This window comes from Mesoplodon densirostris, chromosome 6 (assembly GCF_025265405.1).
Source record: "Mesoplodon densirostris isolate mMesDen1 chromosome 6, mMesDen1 primary haplotype, whole genome shotgun sequence".
In the NCBI taxonomy this organism is placed as follows: Eukaryota; Metazoa; Chordata; class Mammalia; order Artiodactyla; family Ziphiidae; genus Mesoplodon; species Mesoplodon densirostris.
The window spans coordinates 8,046,799-8,068,326 of NC_082666.1; the positions used below are offsets into that span (position 1 = coordinate 8,046,799).

At 55.0% G+C, this 21,528-nt stretch overlaps 2 protein-coding genes across 2 annotated transcripts in view; one reads left to right on the forward strand and one right to left on the reverse strand.

Annotated features, from left to right (window-relative positions):
• The window catches only part of ENG (endoglin), a 29,360-nt gene extending 23,373 nt beyond the window's left edge, over positions 1 to 5,987 (forward strand). Inside the window, exons 9-15 of the mRNA XM_060100725.1 lie at positions 1,259 to 1,396; positions 1,619 to 1,657; positions 2,169 to 2,285; positions 2,612 to 2,863; positions 3,923 to 3,977; positions 4,963 to 5,064; positions 5,191 to 5,987. Coding sequence (XP_059956708.1) covers positions 1,259 to 1,396; positions 1,619 to 1,657; positions 2,169 to 2,285; positions 2,612 to 2,863; positions 3,923 to 3,977; positions 4,963 to 5,064; positions 5,191 to 5,315 — 828 coding nt within the window. The 3' untranslated portion in view covers positions 5,316 to 5,987. The remainder of the gene's footprint in view (positions 1 to 1,258; positions 1,397 to 1,618; positions 1,658 to 2,168; positions 2,286 to 2,611; positions 2,864 to 3,922; positions 3,978 to 4,962; positions 5,065 to 5,190) is intronic.
• A 444-nt stretch (positions 5,988 to 6,431) lies between these two features.
• Positions 6,432 to 15,598, reverse strand: FPGS (folylpolyglutamate synthase). The gene is made up of 15 exons (XM_060100726.1): positions 15,434 to 15,598; positions 14,085 to 14,213; positions 13,942 to 13,995; positions 13,792 to 13,856; positions 12,079 to 12,193; positions 11,850 to 11,930; positions 11,657 to 11,718; positions 11,466 to 11,568; positions 11,067 to 11,144; positions 10,680 to 10,827; positions 10,462 to 10,551; positions 9,522 to 9,672; positions 9,004 to 9,079; positions 8,083 to 8,149; positions 6,432 to 7,247 (listed from the first exon to the last, which is right to left on the reverse strand). The coding sequence occupies exons 1-15, from the start codon at positions 15,569 to 15,571 to the stop codon at positions 6,862 to 6,864; spliced, it is 1,743 nt and encodes a 580-aa protein (XP_059956709.1). The 5' UTR covers positions 15,572 to 15,598; the 3' UTR covers positions 6,432 to 6,861.
• Positions 15,599 to 21,528: the final 5,930 nt, after the last annotated feature.

Here is a 21,528-nt window from a genome sequence, read left to right on the forward strand (position 1 = left end):
CGCCGGGTCTCAGTTGCGGCAAGCGGGCTCTTAGTTGCGGCATGTGGGATCTTTAGTTGAGGCTTGCATGTGGGATCTTCCCGGACCGCGGCACGAACCCGTGTCCCCTGCATCGGCAGGCGGACTCTCAACCACTGCGCCACCAGGGAAGCCCTCTACTCCTTTGATTAGTAGTGAGTTTGGGCTTGGCTTCGTGTGACTGATAATAACCACAGTCTCTGTGTGCGTTGTAACTTGGTATTTTTCTTGATGATTTTTATTAGCTTTTTACATGAAGAAAGACATTTGTGGCCCTTTGTCCATCATTCTTATTGAAATAACCTCTCCCGGTTTGTTAGAGTTCTTTACATTTTGGCCAGAGTGTTTTTTAATTTTTCGGACATTTGAAAACGTTGGGCCATCCTAGCTGGTCATCTTTTCCTCTGTGATTTTTTTTCTAGCCTTTCCGAGGCAGGAAATCTCTCTGCCAGAGCCTTGACAAGTCATGCATGTTCTCAGGGATTTTTAGAATGACGTTTAACTCTACATCCATGTGGAAGTCTTTTGGGGTGTGGGGTATTGGGGCCTAGGTGAAGCTCCACCTGTCTGCGGCCCATCTCCCCCTCCTCCCTTGCCTCTGTGTGGCCAGACAGATGTCTGGGAGGTGGAGGTACCAGCGATGGCTGGCATTACTGCCGTCCTGTCCCAAGAGGTCTGGATGCATACACTGTGATCCATCGATCTCTGAAACATTGCACTCCAGTTAAAAAGAATGTTCTAGATCTATAATATAAACGCAGAAAGATGTCTGTGATTTATTGTTCAGTGATAAAACCAAGCTAAAGCATGAAGGACGGTGTGATGCCATTTGTTAAAAATGAGGGGGAAAAAAGGGACTTCCCTGGCGGTCCAGTGATTAAGATTCTGAGCTCCCACTGCAGGGGGAACTAAGATCCCGCATGCCAGGCAGCACGGCCAAAAAAAAAAAAAAAGGAAAAAGGAAGCCAACAAAGCCACACAATTTCTCTGAGTGTGTATGTCTGTAGAGAAGAAAACACTCATGATGTCACAGATCATTGCTAAGTACAAAAGTGTTTGTCAAGTTCAGGAAAAGTAGTCTTAAATGGTGTGGGATGATGAGAACTAACAAAAATGGGGAAGGGAGCAGATTTGGGACCCCTGGGGGGTAGTCAGTCCTTGGTGCTGGGGTGTGATGGACAGGCCCCCGGCAGCCCCGTGCCTCCTGACCGTTCCCCTCCCCGCCCCAACCCTGGCCCAGACTCTGAGGTGCACCATCACGAGCCTGACCTTCTGGGACTCCAGCTGCCAGGCTGAGGACAGAGATGACCAGTTTGTCTTGCGCAGCGGCTACTCCAGCTGTGGCATGATAGTGACAGAAAATGTGATCAGTAACGAGGTAAGAGCTGTGGTGGGAAAGGTATCAGGGCCGGCTTAATTGGCGCCCCCTGGATCTTCCAGGCTGAGGGGCGTTTGGGAGAGCGGGTGTGATGCTCAGTAGGAAGACAAGTTTAGCCATTGGTTGGCGCAGTCTCCCCATCCACAAAAATGGGTGTGTTGGGTGGGATGCCCTCTGGACTCCTTTCTGGCTCTGACCAGCTCCCTGGCTCTGTTCCTGCAGGTGATCGTCAACCTCCTGTCAAGCTCATCACCACAGCAGGTGAGATGGAGGATCACCGTGCTAACCCATCTGGTCCAGGGTCCTGGGGTCCATTCCTGGCCTGGGAGGGAGCAGGCCTCAGGAAATTCAGGCCCTGATCCTGGCAAGCCAATGTGTCTCCAGCGTGCCTCAGTCTCCCCTTGCGTGCAATGGGAGCAGTACTGTTTAGGGTTATGTTCTCAGCCTCTCAAGTCAGAGGGTTCATACACATATCGGCTGTGTGGCCTTGGGCAAATCACATAAGCTTTCTGGGCCCAAAGGTCCTGTTAATAGTGGCATAGGAAAGGATCCCCATACGGGATGAGCCATCACTGAGATGATGCATGGAAAGCACTTCACACAGGTCTCGTGCAGAGCAAGTTCTTGATAAATATCAGTTTGGGGTGGGGGGTGGTTTAAGGTGGTGATGAAGGTCAAGCAACAACTCTGGACCATGACTCCTGCTCCCACCCCTTACCTCCCTGGCCGGGTGCCTCCCCGACTGACCAAGCCCCCCTCCCATCTCCCACAGAAAAAGGTGCAGTGCATCAACATGGACAGCCTCTCCTTCCAGCTGGGCCTCTACCTCAGCCCGCACTTCCTCCAGGCCTCCAACACCATCGAGCTAGGGCAGCAGGGCTTTGTGCAGGTACTGGACTTGACCTCTTAGGCCTGCCAACTCCTGGGACTTCTCAGAGCCTTTCTTTCCACCCAGTGGAACTTGACTTCCCAGAGGGAGGAGGGAGCCCCCATGGTGCTTGGTGGAGGGGAGAGAGAGCAAAGGCAGAGCTCAGACACTGGTTGGAATGTCCCCTCTTCTTCCTCATTTGCTCCAGGCAGGCCCATGACCGTCCTTCCACTGTCGAGGTTCTGGAGCAGGAACTCTAGAATGAGTCTAGCTTATTTCATGAGAACAGGTAGGGCGGAGAGTTAAGAGTAACTGACCGTGCCTCGTCCCCCTGCCTACCCATGCAGGTGAGCGTGTCCCCATCGATCCCTGAGCTCACGATCCAGCTGGACAGCTGCCAACTGAATTTGGGGCCTGACATGGAAATCGTGGAACTCATCCAGAGCCACGCAGCCAAGAGCAGCTGTGTGAGCCTGCTGTCCCCGAGCCCTGGTGGTGACATGCGCTTCAGCTTCCTCCTCCGTGGCTACATGGTGCCCATGCCCACGACTGGCATCCTCAGCTGCACTGTAGCCCTGCGTCTCAGCACTTGGTCCCTGGTGAGTAGGGGCTGGGCTAAGCCCAGCTTCAAGGGTGGCTTCCGGGTCTGGAGTTTTCAGGAAGGGATGTGATAGACCATGAGGGTGTGGGACCAGTGGGCGAAAGACACAGCCACAGGCAGGTGCGTGGCCTCTGGGTACCAGGGGCACTCTTTCTGCCACCCTTCAGCCTTCTGATGGCTGTGTCTTGGACATTGGTAGGATATGCAGCTGCAACCATTAGCTACCCATCCATCCATCCATCCCACCCAGTCATCTAGCCGTCTTCCCACTATCCCATCCAGTCATCCATTTATCAGTTGCTACTTCTCACCATCCCACCCAGTCATTCGTCCACAGTCCTTCCATCAGCCCAGTCCCCCAGCCAGCCAGCCATCCTTCTACCATCCCACCTAGCCATACGTCAATGCCTGCATCCAGGAATCCATCCACCCACCCATCTATCCATGCAGTATGATCACCAGTGTAATCTCAACAAACAGGAGACCTCGGAGAAGAGGGTTAGTACAAAGGACACAAAATTCTGATTTTCTGCACTTACTGGTCACGTTCCACCATCCAGTGGATACCTGTTCTCAGACACTCAGCCCTGGACACACTCACACAGTCATCCCCAGGCCCTTGCACTCAGAAGGGTCTCCAGGATTAAAAGCCTCTCTGGTTCTATGAAGCTGGAGAAGCCCCTGAGGCTGCTCCTGAGTGGGCCTCTCCCCCAGCCACAGTGAGCCTGGGCCTCTGGGCTGACCTGGCTCCTCTCACCCAGGCATTCACAAGGGTGATGGATACAGTGCCCCCATAATCCTCATGGGAGTTGGGGCCCTCTCAGGAACTCACAAGAACCACTCCAGCAGCAGCCAAGGATTGTCTGGCCAACGCCCCCCCACAGCACAGAACTGCCAGCACTTGCCCAAAGGCTGCCAGCCAGAAGGTGGTGGAGAGGGGGCTCAAAGTCAAGGCCCCAGGGTGGGCTGTGACAGGCCAGGGTCACAGAGGCAGGGAGTAAGCCCGGAAGCTGCTCTCGAAGGCTGTGTCACACACTGTGTACTCTTCCTCCCCAAGGACGTCCAGAGGACCGTCTCCACACGCCTGAACATTGCCAGCCCTGGCCTCCATGGTGAGTTCTCTCTAAGTCTCTCCAGGGTTCCAGGGGCTGAGGTCAGGGTGGGACATGATGGACGGCCCAGAGGGATGGGTCCAGGCACACAGCAGGGAGGACCCCAGAGAGGAGGGTCCACGGCTGCCTCTTCCAGATGGACAGCCTTTGTTCGTGACCACCCCGTGGGCCCGGATTCCAGGCCTTTGGTTCTTCTTGATCCCCAAGGTTGCTGGCTGACCTTGCTGGGGGGCGGGGGGTGGGGCCTCCTAGGATGAGACTTGGGGCAGCCCTGGCCTCGCCTTCCTTAAGGCCCCTAGTGTGGAGGGTGTGCCTAAGCCTTCAGCCCAGCTCCCTCCAGCCTGGGCAGAAGAGTCCCTGACACTGAAGGCAGGTGGGAGAGGCATCTGCCACCTGGGCCTGGATGGAGCCCCTACACCCAGCCTGCAACCAACAGGGCAGGCTAATGACCCCATTGCAGGGATGGGAACTCAGAGGCCTAAGGGGAGGCTGCCGGGCCCATAGTCACACAGGAATCGGGAGTGTGGAAAGAGTGAAGCTTGGGAAAACCCAAGAGCAGAGCCGAAGAGCCCTCAGAGGTGCTCTGGCTTATCCCTACCATGGTATAGGGCTCAGAGAGGGGCAGGGACTGACCTAAGGGCACACAGCGGGACTCTGGACTCTCCGGCCCCACTCACACTTGGCTCAGATTATACCATGCATCCTCCCTAAAAATGCATCTCTGCCAGCCTTGGGAGGCAGAGGCATGGCCCAAAGGCCTGGCTGGGCCCTCTGGGTGAATGGTCATAGCAACCACGGCTTAGCGTCAGGCATGGGTGTGATGAACCCATTTGCTAGGTGAGGAAACGGGGGCTCAGAGAAGTCAGGGTCAGTAGCTGAGCTGAGACTGGCACCGAAACCTGTGCTCCTGGCCAGCACAACAGGGTAGGGGGGCAGGGAGGAGGCGGCAGTGCTGACCACAGCTGTCCTGCCCTTGGTTGCGCAGACAAAGGCCTCGTCCTGCCCGCTGTGCTGGGCATCACCTTTGGCGCCTTCCTCATCGGGGCCCTGCTCACCGCCGCGCTCTGGTACATCTACTTGCACACGCGTGAGTATCCCAGGCCCCCACGATGAGTGCTCAGGACCCCTCCACCACCACCTGGGGGAGCCCGGCGAAGCCTCTGGGGGAGTGGGGAGCCCTGGCCGGGGCCCTGACCTCCGCCCCTGCCCCCAGGTCACCCCGGCAAGCGGGAGCCCGTGGTGGCGGTGGCTGCCCCGGCCTCCTCGGAGAGCAGTAGCACCAACCACAGCATCGGGAGCACCCAGAGCACCCCCTGCTCCACCAGCAGCATGGCATAGTGCCCAGCCCGCAGTCCTGGGGGCCACCCAGCCAGCCCTCGCCCAACAGGAGAGACTGAGCAGCCACCAGCTGGGAACCAATGGCCATGAACTTATCCTGGGATGCCAACCCCTCCACTCGAGCAAGGATGGACAAGGTCCTCTGTGCCCGCCCCTCCTGCCTCCCTCTCCAAGGCCTGCTGCCAGTGGGGGCACCAGCTTGGAACACCTTGGGGTCCCCCCACCCCACCACGAACCTTCAAACCCAGTGGGCCTGGGGTACGGCTGCCCAGGACCACGGAGAGAGAGTCCGCTGCGCTATATGTCCACACTGCTGTAGAAACCCAAGTCCCTGTAATTTTAACCTGGATCCAGTACTCGGTGACGTGGGCTGGGCAGGAGCTGAGAACTCCAAAACGAACTCAGCCCAGCCCACCCAGGCTGACAGCGCCTCCTCCATGGAAACAGCCAGCCCAGAACCACCTGGACCTGCTCCCATCGGCTTCTACATCTGGACTGGCCCAACTTTGACGGGGGAAACAGAAGCCTAGCGGCGCCCAGCCTGGAAGTGAATGGGAGAGCCTAGCTCCTCCCTGCAACTGTCACACAGAGACCCCCCCACCGGGCAGCCAGGCCGCCTGTCCTGGGCCCACCCCTATATACTCACCACCAATAAATCAGACCATGAAACCAGTGCTGGGCTGGGCTGAGAGAAGGAGAGTGGCACCTAAACTGGGGTTGGGGGGGATGACAGTTCTGGGTTCAAATCCTGGACCTGCCACTTATTGGCTGTGTGACGGTCCCATGGCTTCTTTAAGCCAGGCACAGTTCCCTTATCTGTAAAACGGGTATGAGAATTTGCGATCACAAGGTCTCTCAGCGAGGAGGTCTGCAAAGTGGTGCATGGCACGTGGTCAACAGACATCAATCCATTCTTCTCATTTCACAGACAGGCCACCTGAGGCTCAGAGGGAGGGGGGAACTTGTCCCAGGCCACAAAGCCCAGGCTCCAACACAACCCAGTTCCTGTACCAGCTGTAGCCCCCAACCCCCTATTGTCTGCTGAGGGAGCTAGAGGTCAAGAGTCAATCAAATGTTCAGCCAATGCTTTTTTAAAAAAAAAAAAGTTAAAGGCTTTAAATCACTCCAGCCACCCTCTGCCCCCAGGGGGCCCCAGGCAAGGACCCTCTCCTCTCCCAGAAGGCCACCGGGAGGAGGAAATCTATCAACCAGCAGCCAGTATCCGGCAGGACCCCAGGCTAGGTCAGGCAGCTTACACGATAAGCTGCGCCTGAGGCAGGAAGCAGACAGGGTGGGAGGGGAGGGGGGCTGGAGGGTCAGGTCTACTACAACAGCCAGAGAACTAGGAAGGAGAGGCCAAGGGCACCTGAGGCTCAGAGACAGATCTCAGCTTCCTGCCCCCAGCCCTCTATTTCACTGCCCAGAGCCCAAGTCCCTGGGGCCAGTCTAGACAGAATCAGGAAGGCACGAAAAGCACGTTAATTTAGTTCATGGCGAAATGCAGGGCAGGTGTGGGGGAACCCCACCTCCAACCCCACTGCCTTGGCTACTGGGACAGGGAGGGCTCCAGCAGCTTCAGCACGCCGCCCACCAGGTGCAGGCTGCCTGTGACCAGCACGTGGATGGCAGCAGCCTCCTGGAGGACGATGGCCCCACTGCCTGCCACAGGGTGGGCAAAGAGGACCCGTGGGGGACTGGGTGGCTGAAAGACAGGGTCCCGGCCTTGGCTGATCCACTGCAAGGCGTGGGAGATGCAGCTGAAGACGAGGGAGCTGGTGGTGTGGGTGTGGGCTGGGCGGGGTGCCAGCAGCAGGGGTGCAGGCCCACCAGGCTCTGGGCTGGCCTGGTCCTCGTGCAGGCGGCTCCAGTGTTGCTGGTGCGCAAGACAGCGGAGCAGCACCTGGTCCAGGGTCACTGTGAAGTTCTGTTGGTCTGCGGGGCACAGGGACGGGCGCATCGGCGAGGCAGCCGAGGGTCGGGGAGGGGGAAGCATGCTGTGAGCACCTGCGCAATGCCAGGCTTTATACAAGCATCATCCATCCTTACAGTGGGTGCTATGAGGAAACTGGGGCTCAGGAAGTTCAGTGATTGCCCATCGTCACAGAGCCGGTGAGAAACAGGGCCAGGCAGTTTAGCTTCAAAGCTGGGGCTTCTGCCTACCAAGCACATCTTTCTGCCCTGGCCTTATTGCCTTCATCTGTAAAACGGACAGGGTCCATCACCAGGTGGGCATAAGTACTTCTACAAATGCAGACTCCCAGACTGTCCCCACACAGTCTGATGTGGGGCCTCGGGATCTGTATTTTTTAGATTATTTCAAAAAAACTTTTAACATGATCCACAGTAAAAAAATACATTTTAAAGTGGCAACCCAGTACTCCCATACGTGCACACATATGTTTGGAACAGAATCTTCATCAAATAATACCTACCCTTAACTTTGTGCAAGACACACTGACACTCTCTTCTCTATTCTATTTTATTTAAAATTTAAAATGCTGGTTGAGACCCACTAAACTGATTTCAAGAACCATCACTGGGTTGTAACCTGCATTTTGAAAAATAGTTTTACCAACAATTCTTTTTTCAGTATTGCAGTCACATGCAAAATTCAAAATGTACCAAAGGGTATTTATTTATACGATAAAACAAATCTAGTTCCTACCCAGGACCTTCAGTTCAAAAGCTCTCACCGTCACCAACAGAGCAATCCACCTCAGGGCCCTCCGCCCCCTGCCCACCGGAGGGACCATGCGTCATCTCTCACCTGCGTTGTCCGTGGATGACACCTCTGTCAGGTTAGGGCAGAAAATAGTATAGTCAAACTGGCAGGGCTAGAAGACCAAGGGGAGAAGCTCAGCGTCAGAGCCCTGAGAGGACGCCCCCCATCCCAACTTCCATACAGCACCCCCGGAGTCCACATACACGCCCCCAGATCCCCCCCACCAGCTGAACTGGAGTGATGCTGCATAAACCGAGCCACAACACTTCCATGCCCCCCATCTACCTCAATATACCCTGCCTGGCCTGTGGCCTGGGCAGCATGGCCCAACACAGATGGGGAGACAGAGGCTGGAGCGGGGGCTGCATTTGCTTAAGGTGACCCAGCTACTGAGCACAGGATCGAGCACAAAGGATATGAAGAACAGCCTCAGCATCCTGGTCTGTGAAATGGGAAACAACCACTGGGAACCATTTCAGCCCTGACAGTCTAGGGCAGGCTCAGTTTCCTTGGGCAGAAAAGGCCCCCCCCCATATGTTTTATAGCCCAGTGACTCCTTAAATGAAACTTTAGAAGCAGGTATCCTAGTAGCAGCCCTGTTCTATGGAGAGGCAAACTGAGGCTCAGGGAAGTGCCATCTCTTATCCAGGGTCATATGCTAGCAGCTAAATGGGCCTGACAAGTGAATCCAGAGCCTGCACCTTACACCACTTACCTGGTCCTCACTGTAATCCTGGGCTTGAGTGTGACCATGGAGGAGAATGAGGACAATGACCTGTGACTTGACTTCCCTGTGCCCAGTGCTTTCACATTTAATCCTCAGTACAATTCAGGGGGGAGAGGAAAAATCACTCCCATTCTACAGTCGAGGAAACAGAGGCTCAGGGATGAAGGCACCGCTGCTGGGGGTCAAAGCCAGAACCAGGGCTGGGTTGCCTGCTGTCCATCCCCCAGCCAGCCCCTCACCTGCAGCAGCTTCAGCAGGGCCGCGGAATCCCGGTCCCCAGTGGAGTTGAAGAGCAAGACACGCACCTCAGACCCGCTGTGTGAGTGGGGAGGGGCGGGGGGAGGGGAGGGTCAGAGCGGCGCCTCCCACCCCTTCTCCGCGGGCCCCGCCCCATCCTTCCTCCAAAAACTTCCCGCCTCCCGACTGTCCCAGTCCGACCCCGTCCCTGCGACCCGCCCCATCCTTCCCCGAGGCCCCGCCCCTCCCCACTGGCCCAGTCCTGCCCGGGGCCCCGCTCCATCCTTCCTCAAGGTTCCTCCCCTCTCCACTGGCCAAGTCCCGCCCCCGTCCCCGGGTCCCGCCCCATCCTTACCCGAGGCCCCGCCCCTCCCCGCTGGCCCGGTCCTGCCCGGGGCCCCGCTCCATCCTTCCTCAAGGTTCCTCCCCTCTCCACTGGCCAAGTCCCGCCCCCGTCCCCGGGTCCCGCCCCATCCTTACCCGAGGTCCCGCCCCAGCCCCGCCTCTGTCCGCAGCTCACCCGCCCGGCCTCTCGCGGCTATGCAGCGCCTGGCGGAACCAGCGCACGCAGGCCTGCATGCTGCTGGTGGTGTGCGCGCCGTCCAGGTACCAAGTGAGGGGGCCCCGCCGCAGCAACTGCGTCCGGCCCGGCCACTCCGTGTCCCGAAGCCCTGGGGGAGGGAAGCAAGGCAGTCCTCCAGCTGCAGCCGCGAGGCTGCCCTTCTACATCCTCCCACTCCAGTCCTCAACTCGCACACACTACCCGCCCGTAGATCCCCCGCTGCTGGCCGCTCTGACAGCCCAGGAGCCTCTTACTGGGCATTAGCCACTGGGATCAGCTCTTTGGCTGCCTCATCTGGTGGAATCATCCAGGCGGCCCTGGGAGGGGGCTGCTATCATATATCAGTCCCAAGTTTCAGGCAGAGAACCCTTAGCTCAGAGAGATTAGGTCACAGAGCAAGTGACACTTGGGGCTAGGATGTAATCCACCTAGCTCCAGGACTGTGTCATGGCCCTGACACGGGGCCTGGCACACAGTGGGCACACTGGAACCAACTGCTGAAGGGGCTTAACAGCCACGAGGACCTACTGTGTGCTGAAGGCTTTGGGGGCAAGCAAGAAGCCTGACAATATCACCATCCTCAAGGACCTCATGGTCTTATGATGATGATGACGAGGGTGGTAGTTTGGCAGCTACCGGTGGCTGGGCACTTTATCCCATATCTGCCAGGCTCTGGACTCAGTCCCTTAGTGATGTCACCTCACAGTGGTACCTACCATCATCTCATTTGGCAGGTGGGGAAATGGGCTCAGAGAGAGTTCATGAATTCAAGGTGTGGGAAGCTCACTGACTCCAGTCCTTTCTCTTAAGGCACCACCTTGAATTGTCCCCACCTCTCAAACAGGAGACCAAAAGAAACATCTGAAGCAGCCTGGCTGGGCAGGAAGGTCCAACTCACCACGCTGCATGTGGGACGTGGGCTGGAACACAGGTGCCAGGGGCAGCTGCCCCAGGAGGCTTGGCCTGGATGCCTTCAGCTCTCCAGTATCTGGGCAGGGGAGGGGAGGGAAGGCAGAGGGAGGGCTGTGTGGGACTCAGTGTGCTCAGGCCTCACCTAAGGGCCCTCAGAGGCAGGTTCCACGTGTCCCCTGCCCACCCACTCACCTGCCCACTTACCCTGGTAGCCCTTTTGCTGCAGCCAGCAGCGAGCCAGCTGCAGGGCCAAGGCGGCATTGGACTGCTGGTGCTCCCCCTCTAGGCCCAGGGTCAGCAGTGGCCCCCCTTCCTCCAGGGCTTCTAGCGGTGGGCACAGGTAGAGGGGACACTGCAGAAGAGACGGGCCGCAGCTGGTCAGGGGTCTGCTGCTGCCCCCTCGGCCAGCAGGCCCTCCCTGATGCCATCAGCCCTTCCATCTTTCCCCATCGACCACAACCCACCAAGTCCTGTTCCTAGAACCGAGATGTCCTCCAGCTGGACGAGCACGGATGAGCAAACTGAGGCCCCAAAGGATAAAGTACCTCCCCAGTCAGCCAACCCCCACCCAGCTGTCCCAAGCAGACTCACTGAGATCTGCTGAGCACGGTCCCTCAGCACTGCCAGGGGCCCGTCAGGCTGGAGCACGGTGAAGGCGGGGACACCACACTGTGGAGGACACGGAGAGTGAGTCCAGGGTCCTCCGTGTCCCATCACTGGCCCCCATATCCCTGGTTCTGGATGGCCCACTCAGCTTTCCCCCCCATCAAACCTTTGGGAACCCCTCGATGGGGAAACTAAGGCCAGAGATGGGGCTCAACTTGTTCCAGTCCCATGCAGAGCTGGGATGAGAACCCAGACCCCACGGATGCCCAAGACCTCGTCCTGAGTCACGAGGATACAAATGACCCTGCCACACCCGCCCCCACTTCCCTGAATCTTGGGGCCCAGGCCATCCATGTACCTCCCTCCCCAGGGCTGCCTGGTCACCTTAAAAATGCCCCCTTTCTGCCATGCGATCTTCTCCATCGTGTCCCCCAGAAGGCCAGTGTGGTCGATGCCAAGAGAGGAGACCCCACACACCACAGGCTTCCTGGGGGAAATGAAAGAGCCATGATGCCCCTGCCCCCGGCCACCGGGCTCCCGGCCACCATCCCTCTCTTCAAGCCACTCCCCCTCACTTGACGATGTTGGTGCAGTCGTAAGCCCCGCCGATGCCCACTTCCATCACTGCCAGGTCCACCTGAAGAGGATCAGAGGGCATGGCAGGGGGTACAGGGGCTCCCGAATACCACACAGGAGCCCCTAGTCTGCTGAGATTCCCCTTCCCGAGGCCTGGAACACAGGGTTCTGGGGAGTGGTGGGCACACACACCTTCTCTTGGAGGAAGACATGGAAGGCCATGAGTGTGAGGAAGCGGAAGTAGCCAGGCATGGAGACACAGCTGCTGTCATCCTGTGGACAGGATCACATCAGAGCTCGGGGTCCCTGCAGCCTCTGCCCTGGGGAAGATGGTGTCCCGGGATGTGCAGTGCCCTCTGGGTCTACCCACCCACTCCAGGCCCCTTACCCTGCCCACCCACCAGCCCTCTGGCATGGGCACCTTGGTCTCCTCCAGCCGGTGGTAGAGGCGCCAGAAGTGCTTAGTGAAGAGCTCGGGGCTTATGGGCTGCCCATTGATTCGGATCCGCTCACGCACCTGCACCAGGTGGGGAGAGCTGCCGAGAGACCTAGGGTCATCAGGACTCCCTTCCCAAGACCCCCAGGCTGTCCCCCTCCCCACAGTCAGACCTGTCTTTCAGAAAAACAAATCTAACTATGTCACTGCCCTGCTGAAAACCCTTCTGTTGCTTCCCCCTGCCCTTTAGAGAGTCCCAGCTCCTCATCTCAGCCTACCAGGCCCCGGCGGGTCTGATGCCACTGGCCTCACCTCTCACACATCCCTTGGTAGTTCCCTGTGCCCCAGCCCCTCTGGACTATTATTAGTTCCTCCAGTTCCCCCCACCAAAATTTTCTATCTCCAGGCCTATACACATGTCCACTCCACAGGTCTCAACTAAGACGGCTTCTCCAAAAAAGAGAAAGGACCCCGCCCCACCAGACTGCTCAGGCATGCTCTCTGGGCTCCCACAGCCCCCCATGCTTCCCCCATCCCACATCGATCAGTAACTCGGCCAGCATCTGCCCCCATAATGTCTGTCTTCCTGCCCTTGAGGGCAAGGCCCCATCTGCTGTGTTCAAGCTGCATCCCCAGACTGGCCCATGAGGCCACATGGGCCCAAGTCAAAGGCTGGGCTTTTATCCCAAACATTATTTTGGAAGAGAGATTGTTGGCTTATATTTAAATCCTCAAAGGCCCTCTGGTATTATGAATCTACTCCATTTCTTTAATTTGAATGAAGAACTGCCGAGGGAAAACACATTGGTCTGAAATGACCTCAGTCAGCAGGTTTCAGATGCTTACAGAGGTCACTTGATGGAACTGGTAAAATAAAAGGAGGCAAAAATCTTGAATGCCCCAAGCTTAAGGACCAAATCCTGAGCAATCTACCATCATGTGAATCCCACTGCTCTACCAGTGACAGGCTTAAGAAGGCATGTACAGCTCCAGGGAAGAGAGACCCATGTCTAATCACCCTGCCCCCACCCCATCCTCTGGTGTGAGTTTAGATGCCTGAATGCAACCAAGAGGGGGTGCTGCCTGGAGGGCAAAGCAGCAGCTCAGGCTGGCACAGCGGAAGGGCTCCCTTCCGCTGCCCACCTGGGAGGTCTCAACAGAGTTGTCTTAAACCACACTTATTGTTTAAGCCCTTACTAGCCTGGTTTTCTGCTCCTTATGGCAAAGATGCCCTAGTTGATAAATATTTCTATGTGATTTAAAAACTGTATAAGGAATTTAAGTTAATAAAAAGATATCTGAGGGACTTCCTTGGTGGTCCAGTGGTTAAGACTCCGCACTTCCAAAGTAGGGGGCACGGGTTCAATCCCTGGTTGGGGAATTAAGATCCCACATGCCGCTAAGCGTGGCCAAATAAATAAATAAATAAAAAGATATCTGACTATTCCAGCTGTGTATTTCATTTATCCATTCAAGTTGCTGCCCGCCTCCCCAATTTCTTTCCGTTGTGAAAATTAAAGATTGCCATAAACTTGGGCTAACTGGTAAATGCTAATTGACTGCCTGTTGAATGAATGAACACTAGGCAGAGAGACATGCAGCTGAGCTGCTGGGGGTGACCCTGGCCTTGAGGTGCTGGCTGGTTCCAGAGCCCCCCCAGAGAGCCAGGAGATGCCACATCCCTCTGTACCTCAGTACCTAAAGAATCCCGTCTTCAGGCCATAGCTTCGGAGGATACGTTCAGTGAAGGCACAGGTGGAGCCCTAGAAAGAAAAGGTCTTGTCTGGGCAGGTTCCCCCCACCCCACCCCACCAAGTGCACGTCCTACCCCTGGGTCCTGTGGCTCGCCTTCCCCTTGGTCCCTGTGATGTGGATGATGTTCAGTTGGTCCAAGTCCTCCACCTAGGACAGACGGACAAGGTCCCCGCCTCAGCCACAGGACTCACAGACAGACGGGAATGGGGGGTGGTCAGAGGCCCTCCCCACCTTACCTGCAGCCCACTCCGTGCCAAGTACAGCCTCATGGCTTCCAGTTGTGTCTGGGGGTCACCCCGCTGGCGCTTCACCTGCTCCAGGTAGTTGGCATTGGTCTGCAGGGTGTTGAGTGTGCGCACAGCATCCTGGCAATGAGTCCCCAGGTAGTAGGTTAAGGCTCATTAGGGATCCATAAGGACAGAGGAACCCAGCATACCAGTGGCCAGGCCAGGGTCCAGGCCTGCCATGCCAGCCCTGTTTCCCCAGCCTAGAGGTTAGGCACCAGTGAGAAAGAAGTGGCATCTTTCCAGTTCTAGCAGAAATGGGAGCCTGGGGCAGTTCAGACCCACCCAGGGAGTGCCAGGCAAAGCAGGCAAAATGACTAACGGGACTATCCTTGCTTCCTGTTCGGCCTCCCCAGGCTTCACTCTCAGGCTTTTGCCCTCATTCTCTCCATGGTCCACCACTGTATTGGGCCCCTCTTAGAGCAGGGCCAGAACTACAGAAGGCTAGGGTCTTAGAACTGAAGGAATTAGAACTAGGAATTCCTGGAGGCTTCCATGCCCAGGATTGGGCATGAGGATTGGGGTTCCACATTCTGACCCAGGGAAGAGTTGCTTGAAGCAACCAGACAGGGAAGAGGAGTCTCAGGGGGAGGAAGGCTGTGTCAGGGTCACTCAGACAAGAAGGCAAGCAGGTATAACCTCAGGACTATACTATACTTCCACTTGGGGGGGTGGGGGGTGGAAGTGGGGGTGATGTTTATTTCCCCTCAGGGCCTCAGTGGCTGGTTGGAGGACCCGCTCTCATCACACTGGTGCCACCTGCCTGGCCAGCATCAGGTTCTGGTCTCTGGCAACTTGCCCCTGGCACAGAGCCAGGAGGAAGCTTTCTGTTTTTCAGGTTCTTGCACCCCCCCCCCACTGCTCCGAGTCCTGCCTGCTCCCCAATTCCAGGCACTTGGATCTTCATCTCCTGAATCCTAGAGACGCCAACCCAGACCTATACTCTGGATCTCCCAAGTCTGAACTCCTGAATCCCTTTCCCCTCCCCCACCCCAACTGCTGGTTCTGAGTCCGGAGACACTGGAACTCCAGAACCTCAGCTGAGCCACTGGATCTCTTGGTCCTATCACACGGCGTCCCTTCCCACTCTCTAACGCGGTACACTTCAGCCTCAGAATTCCCAAATCAGGTACCCCGGGTCCAACTTCCTGGTGCCTGTCCCCACCTCCGGAATCCAGGATGTCCCCGCCCCCCCAAGTCCCCCAGTCCCAAGCTCCTGGCCCCTCTCTCAGCTGGCGGAGGCCAGATGCCAAGCGCCTCAGGCCCGGCTCACGTGTCATTGCAGGACCTCCCTCCAATACCTGATACTCCATGCCGGGCTCCTGCGGCGCAGGCCACGCGCTCAGTACTCGCCTCGCTGCGACCCCGGTTGTTGCACCACGCGAAGAAACCGCTGCCAGGAAGAGAGCCGCGCGCAGGTGGCAGCGTGCCCGCGACATAGTAAAGATGCAAGCGGCGGCACGCTAGGCCCGGACCGAATACGCCGCGCCCCTCTCCTGGCCCCGCCCCCGACTCGCCTCTGCCCTCCGCCACTCAGCGTTGCCCGACGAGCCCACCGGCACCAATAAGAATCTGCGGGACGCCATCCTTGTGAGGGGCAGGCCCCGGGGCGGGGCGGAGAGCTTCATTCATGTTTATGAGGGGCACGGTCCCGAGCGAGTCCTCTGCCTTAGAGAAATACGCGCTCCTTTCGTCATCATCCTCTCAAGGACCCGGCCGCGCCCCGCAAATTAGCCAGTCCCAGTCAGCAGCCCTGCTCCAGGCCAGAACCAGCTTCGAGCCGGGATAGAATGATAGAACTGGCGGACACCTTAGGGAGGTCGCTGAATCCTGGCCCCAAAACGTCCCGACCCAACGCAGAGACCCAGGGCGGCGGGGATGCGGCCTCTGATCTGTTGAATCTGAGAGCTCGATTGTGGAGCAATAGGCCAAAAACCAGGCACCTACGCTACTATGGCCCCTAACCGTTTCTGGGCAGCCTGGGAAGGCTTCCTGGAAGAGGCGACATCCTGGCCTCACAAGGCCTAGAGATGGAGCACAGTCAGAGAGCCCTGGGGTGACAGGATGCCAGATCCAGCAGGACCTTGTGGCCTTATAAGAAATTGGATTACATTTAGATAACAATAAAATGGTTTTAAGGAGGGATGACAAGATCAGATTTGTCATCTGATCAAATGGAATGGATGGGGCTTCCCTGGTGGTGCAGTGGTTGAGAGTCCGCCTGCCAATGCAGGGGACGCGCGTTCGTGCCCCAGTCCGGGAAGATCCCACATGCCGGGGAGCGGCTGGGCCCGTGAGCCACGGCCGCTGAGCCTGCGCGTCCGGAGCCTGTGCTCCGCAACGGGAGAGGCCACAGCAGTGAGAGGCCCGCGTACCGCAAAAAAATGGAATAGATGGGAGAGCCACCCACGGAGGGGGCAATAATCTGTCCTACCTGGGGGTGGAAGACTCCCATTTGTCCTGGAGTTTTCAGAACTTTTTCTGTCTCTGACCTTCTTGGCCCCAACTGCTAGCATGGAAAAAAGTAGTATGGAGATTTCCTTTCTACAGCTGAGATCTGGAAAGGTGTGTGTGTTTGGGTGGAGGTGGGGGAATTGCTGCAAAAACCCTCCAGAGAAGTTTCCTCAGATAAAAGGCAGTCCCTTAACAAATGATGGGGTTTCAGTACCAGTAGCCCCTCCCTCTTTCCTGCAGGCATTGGGGATAAATATTTGTCAGAGATTGTTTGATTTTGAAATAAACAAATATGTTGAGAAGACTCTGTCATTGGCTGGACTTCCGCTTTTCATATCACTGCAGGGTGCCCCACCCCTGCCGCATGGGAGACAGACAAGTCCTTTTCTCTCTTAATGTTCTTTTTTTAAAATCATTTAAACTTTCTTTATACATCATAATTCAATAACTGAATAAAAAATAATCATAAAGAGGCTTTAAATGATTTCTCTTTTGCTTAACCCTCACCCCCAATCTCCAATCCCGGTTCTCCTTTGGTAATTCTTATTGACAGCCAAGTGTGTGTCTCACGGTTGTCTATGCTCATGAAATCCTGGACACACTTAGACATCTATAAGGCCTTGATCTTTTTTGGTTTTGGTTTTGGTTTTAGTTTTTGGGGTTTTTTTGGTTGTGGGGGGAGGTGGCGTTCCCCACCTGGCTTCCAGGATCTCAGTTCCTAGACCAGGGATTGAACTTAGGCCATGGCAGTGAAAGCACGGAATCCTAACCTGCAGACCACCAGGGAACTCCTTATAGGGCCTTGTTGATACAGACAAGATTTTTTGCATCTTAACTTTCTTACTCAACAATAAGCTCATAGGGATCCTTCTAAGACATTTACTTAACAAATAGTTAAGCAGCACCTTTCTGGGCCAGGCACTGTTTTAAACACATTGTACATAATTGCTCATTTAATCAACAAAACTCTTGAAACAGGTGCTAGTATTATATCCTGTTTCACAAGTGAGGAAACTGAGACACAAAGGAATAAGACACATGCTCAAGTCACAAACTCAAGCTTTGAACTCTGGCCCCGGAGTCCTTATTCCTAGCCTCCGTACCTCCTTCCTGCTGCCCTCCCCCACTGGGGGTGAGGGGGCACTGCTAACTCTGCAGCAGTGGCTGTACCCTAATGCATCCCCCACTTGCCTGCAGTGTTCTGCCACAGTGGATAGCATCTACACCAGGGGCTTATATTTCTGCAGGTGAGATTGCGCCAAGGGGGACAGTTGGGTCCAGAGGTGTTTGCATTCCTTCCCGCCAACACTTGTAAACGTTGCAGCCCACCAGCTGTGTAGTGTGAGGAGAGCCCCCCTCTTCCAGAATGTCCCCCAGATGACTGGGTGTAGAGTACCCTGTCATTTGTACTCTGCATTTCCCTGGCTGCAGTGAAATTGAGCATCTTTCCAGGCATTTATTTTAGTAAACTGCCTCTCACTCATCCTTGGCCTATATATATTTCCAACGTCTGTTCAGCACCTTATTGTCAATTATAAAGCACTTTGGGTATCACAGGTGTGAGTCCTCAGTTCTGTCCTCTATATGGGAAGTAATTTTTTTCTTGATCTATTAGTGGTGACCCCAGTTGATTCATTGGTAACAGCGGGTATTGGAGCTCTCGGCCATTCTTCCAAGTATAAAATCCCAGGGAAAATGAGATCCCAGGAGGGAAACTCCCTCCTCATTCGGATGATTTGGAAGCAAGTCTTCCAAAGTGCAAATCTGACCTTTTCATCCCTCCTTAGAACTATTTTATTGTTTTCTAAATGTAATTCAATTTCTTATTGGAAAATCCCATTGCCTACTTTCCTGAATCTTAACTGATTTCTTTCCCTTTGTTCTGAGCAAAGCAGTCCTGTCAGTTCTCCCCTCTGGCCTGATACAGCCCTTCTCTAGGGTGAGGTGAACTCAACAGTCCTAAAAAATCGTTGAACTACACACCTCAGCTCAAGTTGGAAACAGAAATAGATGTAGAGACACAGAAGGCAAGAAACAGCACAGAAAATTCCAGGGATCCTATTTGGTATCATCCCAGTTGTGCAGGAAATTATAACTGGTGACTGGAGCCTTGGCAAAGTCACCCAGTGGCCTTGGGCATGTCACATGTCCCCTGGACTTCTGCTTCCTCCATGGTCTCCAAGGACAAAATTTTATTTTGGCCATGCCACGTGGCCTGCAGGATCTTGGCAGTGAAAGTGCTGAGTCCTAACTACTGGACCACCAGGGAATTCCCTCCAATGACAATTTTCATAGCCAGTGACGCCAGGAAATTTAAAAGGGGAGGGGATAGAATAGATTTATTTTCTTTTCCTTATTCAAACTTTTCCTTACTTTTTATTTTGTTTTTAAATTCTAAATTTTTTTTTGGATGGATGATACATCATATCATTCAAATAGTCAAAGGTACAAAAAGGAAGACAGAGAAAAGCTTCCTTCTACCCCAGGTCTTAGCATCCTTATTCCCCTCCCCCAAAGCAAAGTTATGTTTCTCGTGATCTTTCCAGAGACATTTTATGAACTTATAAGCAAATACAAATATATTTTGATTTCCCTTTTATACTCAAAGATAGCAGCAGACTATATACATGAGTCTGCATTGTACTTTTTCCACATATCTTTATATCCTGGACCTTATTCTGGACTGTGTTGGCACATAATAGCTGCCCCATTGGCTAATTTGTTTTTTCAAAGCTGCATAGTACTCCTTGCTGAAGAAGTACTGTCGTGTATTTGGCCAGTCTCCTACTGACGGACATTTAGGTTTTCAATATTTTGCCATCACAAGCAATGCTACAATGGGTAACATAATTTCTTCCATGTGTGAGCACATCTGATGGATAAATTCCAGGAAGTGCAATGGCTAGGTCAAACGTGATTTGCATTTGACACTTTCATACAGATTGCCACGTTGTCCTCCAGAGGGACGGGACTGGTTTCCACCCCCATGCCCCTGCAGGGCATGAGCCAGCTGCTTCCTCACCAACATACACTGTTAGCCAACTTTGATCTTGCCAATTGCATAGGTGGAAAAATGGATTCTCAGGGTAGTTATCATTTGCATTTATTTTATTGTGAAGGAGGGTGAGCATTTTTCTTATGTTTAAAAGTCATTTGTGGGGTTTCCCTGGTGGTGCAGTGGTTGGGAGTCTGCCTGCCGATGCGGGGGACACGGGTTCGTGCCCCGGTCCGAGAGGATCCCACATGCCGCGGAGTGGCTGGGCCCGTGAACCATGGCCGCTGGGCCTGCGCGTCAGGAGCCTGTGCTCCGCAACGGGAGAGGCCACAGCAGTGAGAGGCCCGAGTACCGCAAAAAAAAAAAAAAAAAGTCTTTTGTATTTCTTTAGCAGTCCACTCCTCTCTTTGGCATCATTGCTTTTTATTTGAAAAGCCACAGATGTTTGTAGAAGAAAATAGAGAAAAGTATAAAGGAGAAAATCAAAGGCATCTTAATAGGGCACCTGGAGAGCCACTGTTGGCCTTTTGGTGCCACCACTGAGGTGTTCTCATCCTCCATAAAGAACAATAGAAACAAAGCCATTGTCTGGAGAGCAAAGCAAAGAGAACAAGGGCACAGAGACACTGGCAGGCAGGCCAGTGTCCACCCACGTGAGGCAGGTCTGCAGGCATGTGTGGAGGGTAAGTGAGGGGCCAGGGCTCCCGCTTCAACCCACACCCTCCCAAAGGGAAAGGACGTGAATCCATCCATTCCCTCATTCATTTGATGAGAAATTGTCTCTATGCCAGACCTGGGCTGGGTGCTGGGGACACTGTGTTCTGGAGACAGATGACAAGGCTCTGCTCTTGAAGTGCCCTGTCCAGGGGGCAAGAGAAGAGTAAAGAATGACACTTGCAAAGAACGAATATTTGCAACCCCTGATTAGAGGCTGTAGGGGCAGGAGGCTGAGGCCCAGAGAGGGACAGAGACAGCTTGGGGCCACACAACAGGTCAGCAAAGGCACCATGCTGGGCTTTCTAAATTCAGATCTGCCTGAGTGACTGCCCCCTCTCCTGCCTCATCATGACAGCTGAAGAGGACTTCAGAAATTGGCCTTGGCCTCTTCCACCTCCACCCAACATTTGCCTCTGCCTGAAACACCCTTCCCCTAATCTCTTCCTCTTTGCTTTTTTGGGTGGGTTCTTTTAGCTTTTTTTTTTTTTTTTTTTTTTTTTTGCGGTACGCGGGCCTCTCACTGTTGTGGCCTCTCCCATTGCGGAGCACAGGCTCCGGACGCGCAGGCTCAGCGGCCATGGCTCACGGGCCCAGCCGCTCTCCGGCATGTGGGATCTTCCCGGACCGGGGCACGAACACATGTCCCCTGCAGCAGGCAGACTCTCAACCACTGCGCCACCAGGGAAGCCCTTAGCTATTATTAAGCACTTATCCCTGTACTTGGCATTGCAATCTCTCTCTTTTTTTAATAAATCTGTTTATTTTATTTATTTATTTTTGGCTGCGTTGGGTCTTCCTTGCTGTGCATGGGCTTTCTCTAACTGCCATGAGCAGGGGCTACTCTTTGTTGTGGTGCGCGGGCTTCTCATTGTGGTGGCTTCTCTTGTCTCAGAGCACGGGCTCTAGGCATGCGGGCTTCCGTAGTTGTGGCACATGGGCCTAGTTGCTCCACGGCATGTGGGATCTTCCCGGACCAGGGCTCGAACCCATGTCCCCTGCATTGGCAGGCGGATTCTTAACCACTGCGCCACCAGGGAAGCCCTGCAATCTCTTTTATTTTTTTTTTATTTTTATTTTTTGGCGGTACGCGGGCCTCTCACTGTTGTGGCCTCTCCCATTGCGGAGCACAGGCTCCGGACGCGCAGGCTCAGCGGCCATGGCTCACGAGCCCAGCCGCTCCGCGGCATGTGGGATCCTCCCAGACCGGGGCACGAACCCATGTCCCCTGCA

Bases quoted from the DNA above. Each gene is read 5' to 3' on its own strand.
- FPGS (XM_060100726.1), bottom strand. From the start codon at position 15,571: ATGTCGCGGGCACGCTGCCACCTGCGCGCGGCTCTCTTCCTGGCAGCG. The intron at 9,673-10,461 runs GTGAGTTGGACC...TCCCTCCCCCAG, and splicing joins CACGTCCCACATGCAGCGTG to GGCTTCGGGACACGGAGTGG. The intron at 7,248-8,082 runs GTGAGAGATGAC...TGTGCCCCGCAG, and splicing joins GTCATCCACGGACAACGCAG to ACCAACAGAACTTCACAGTG.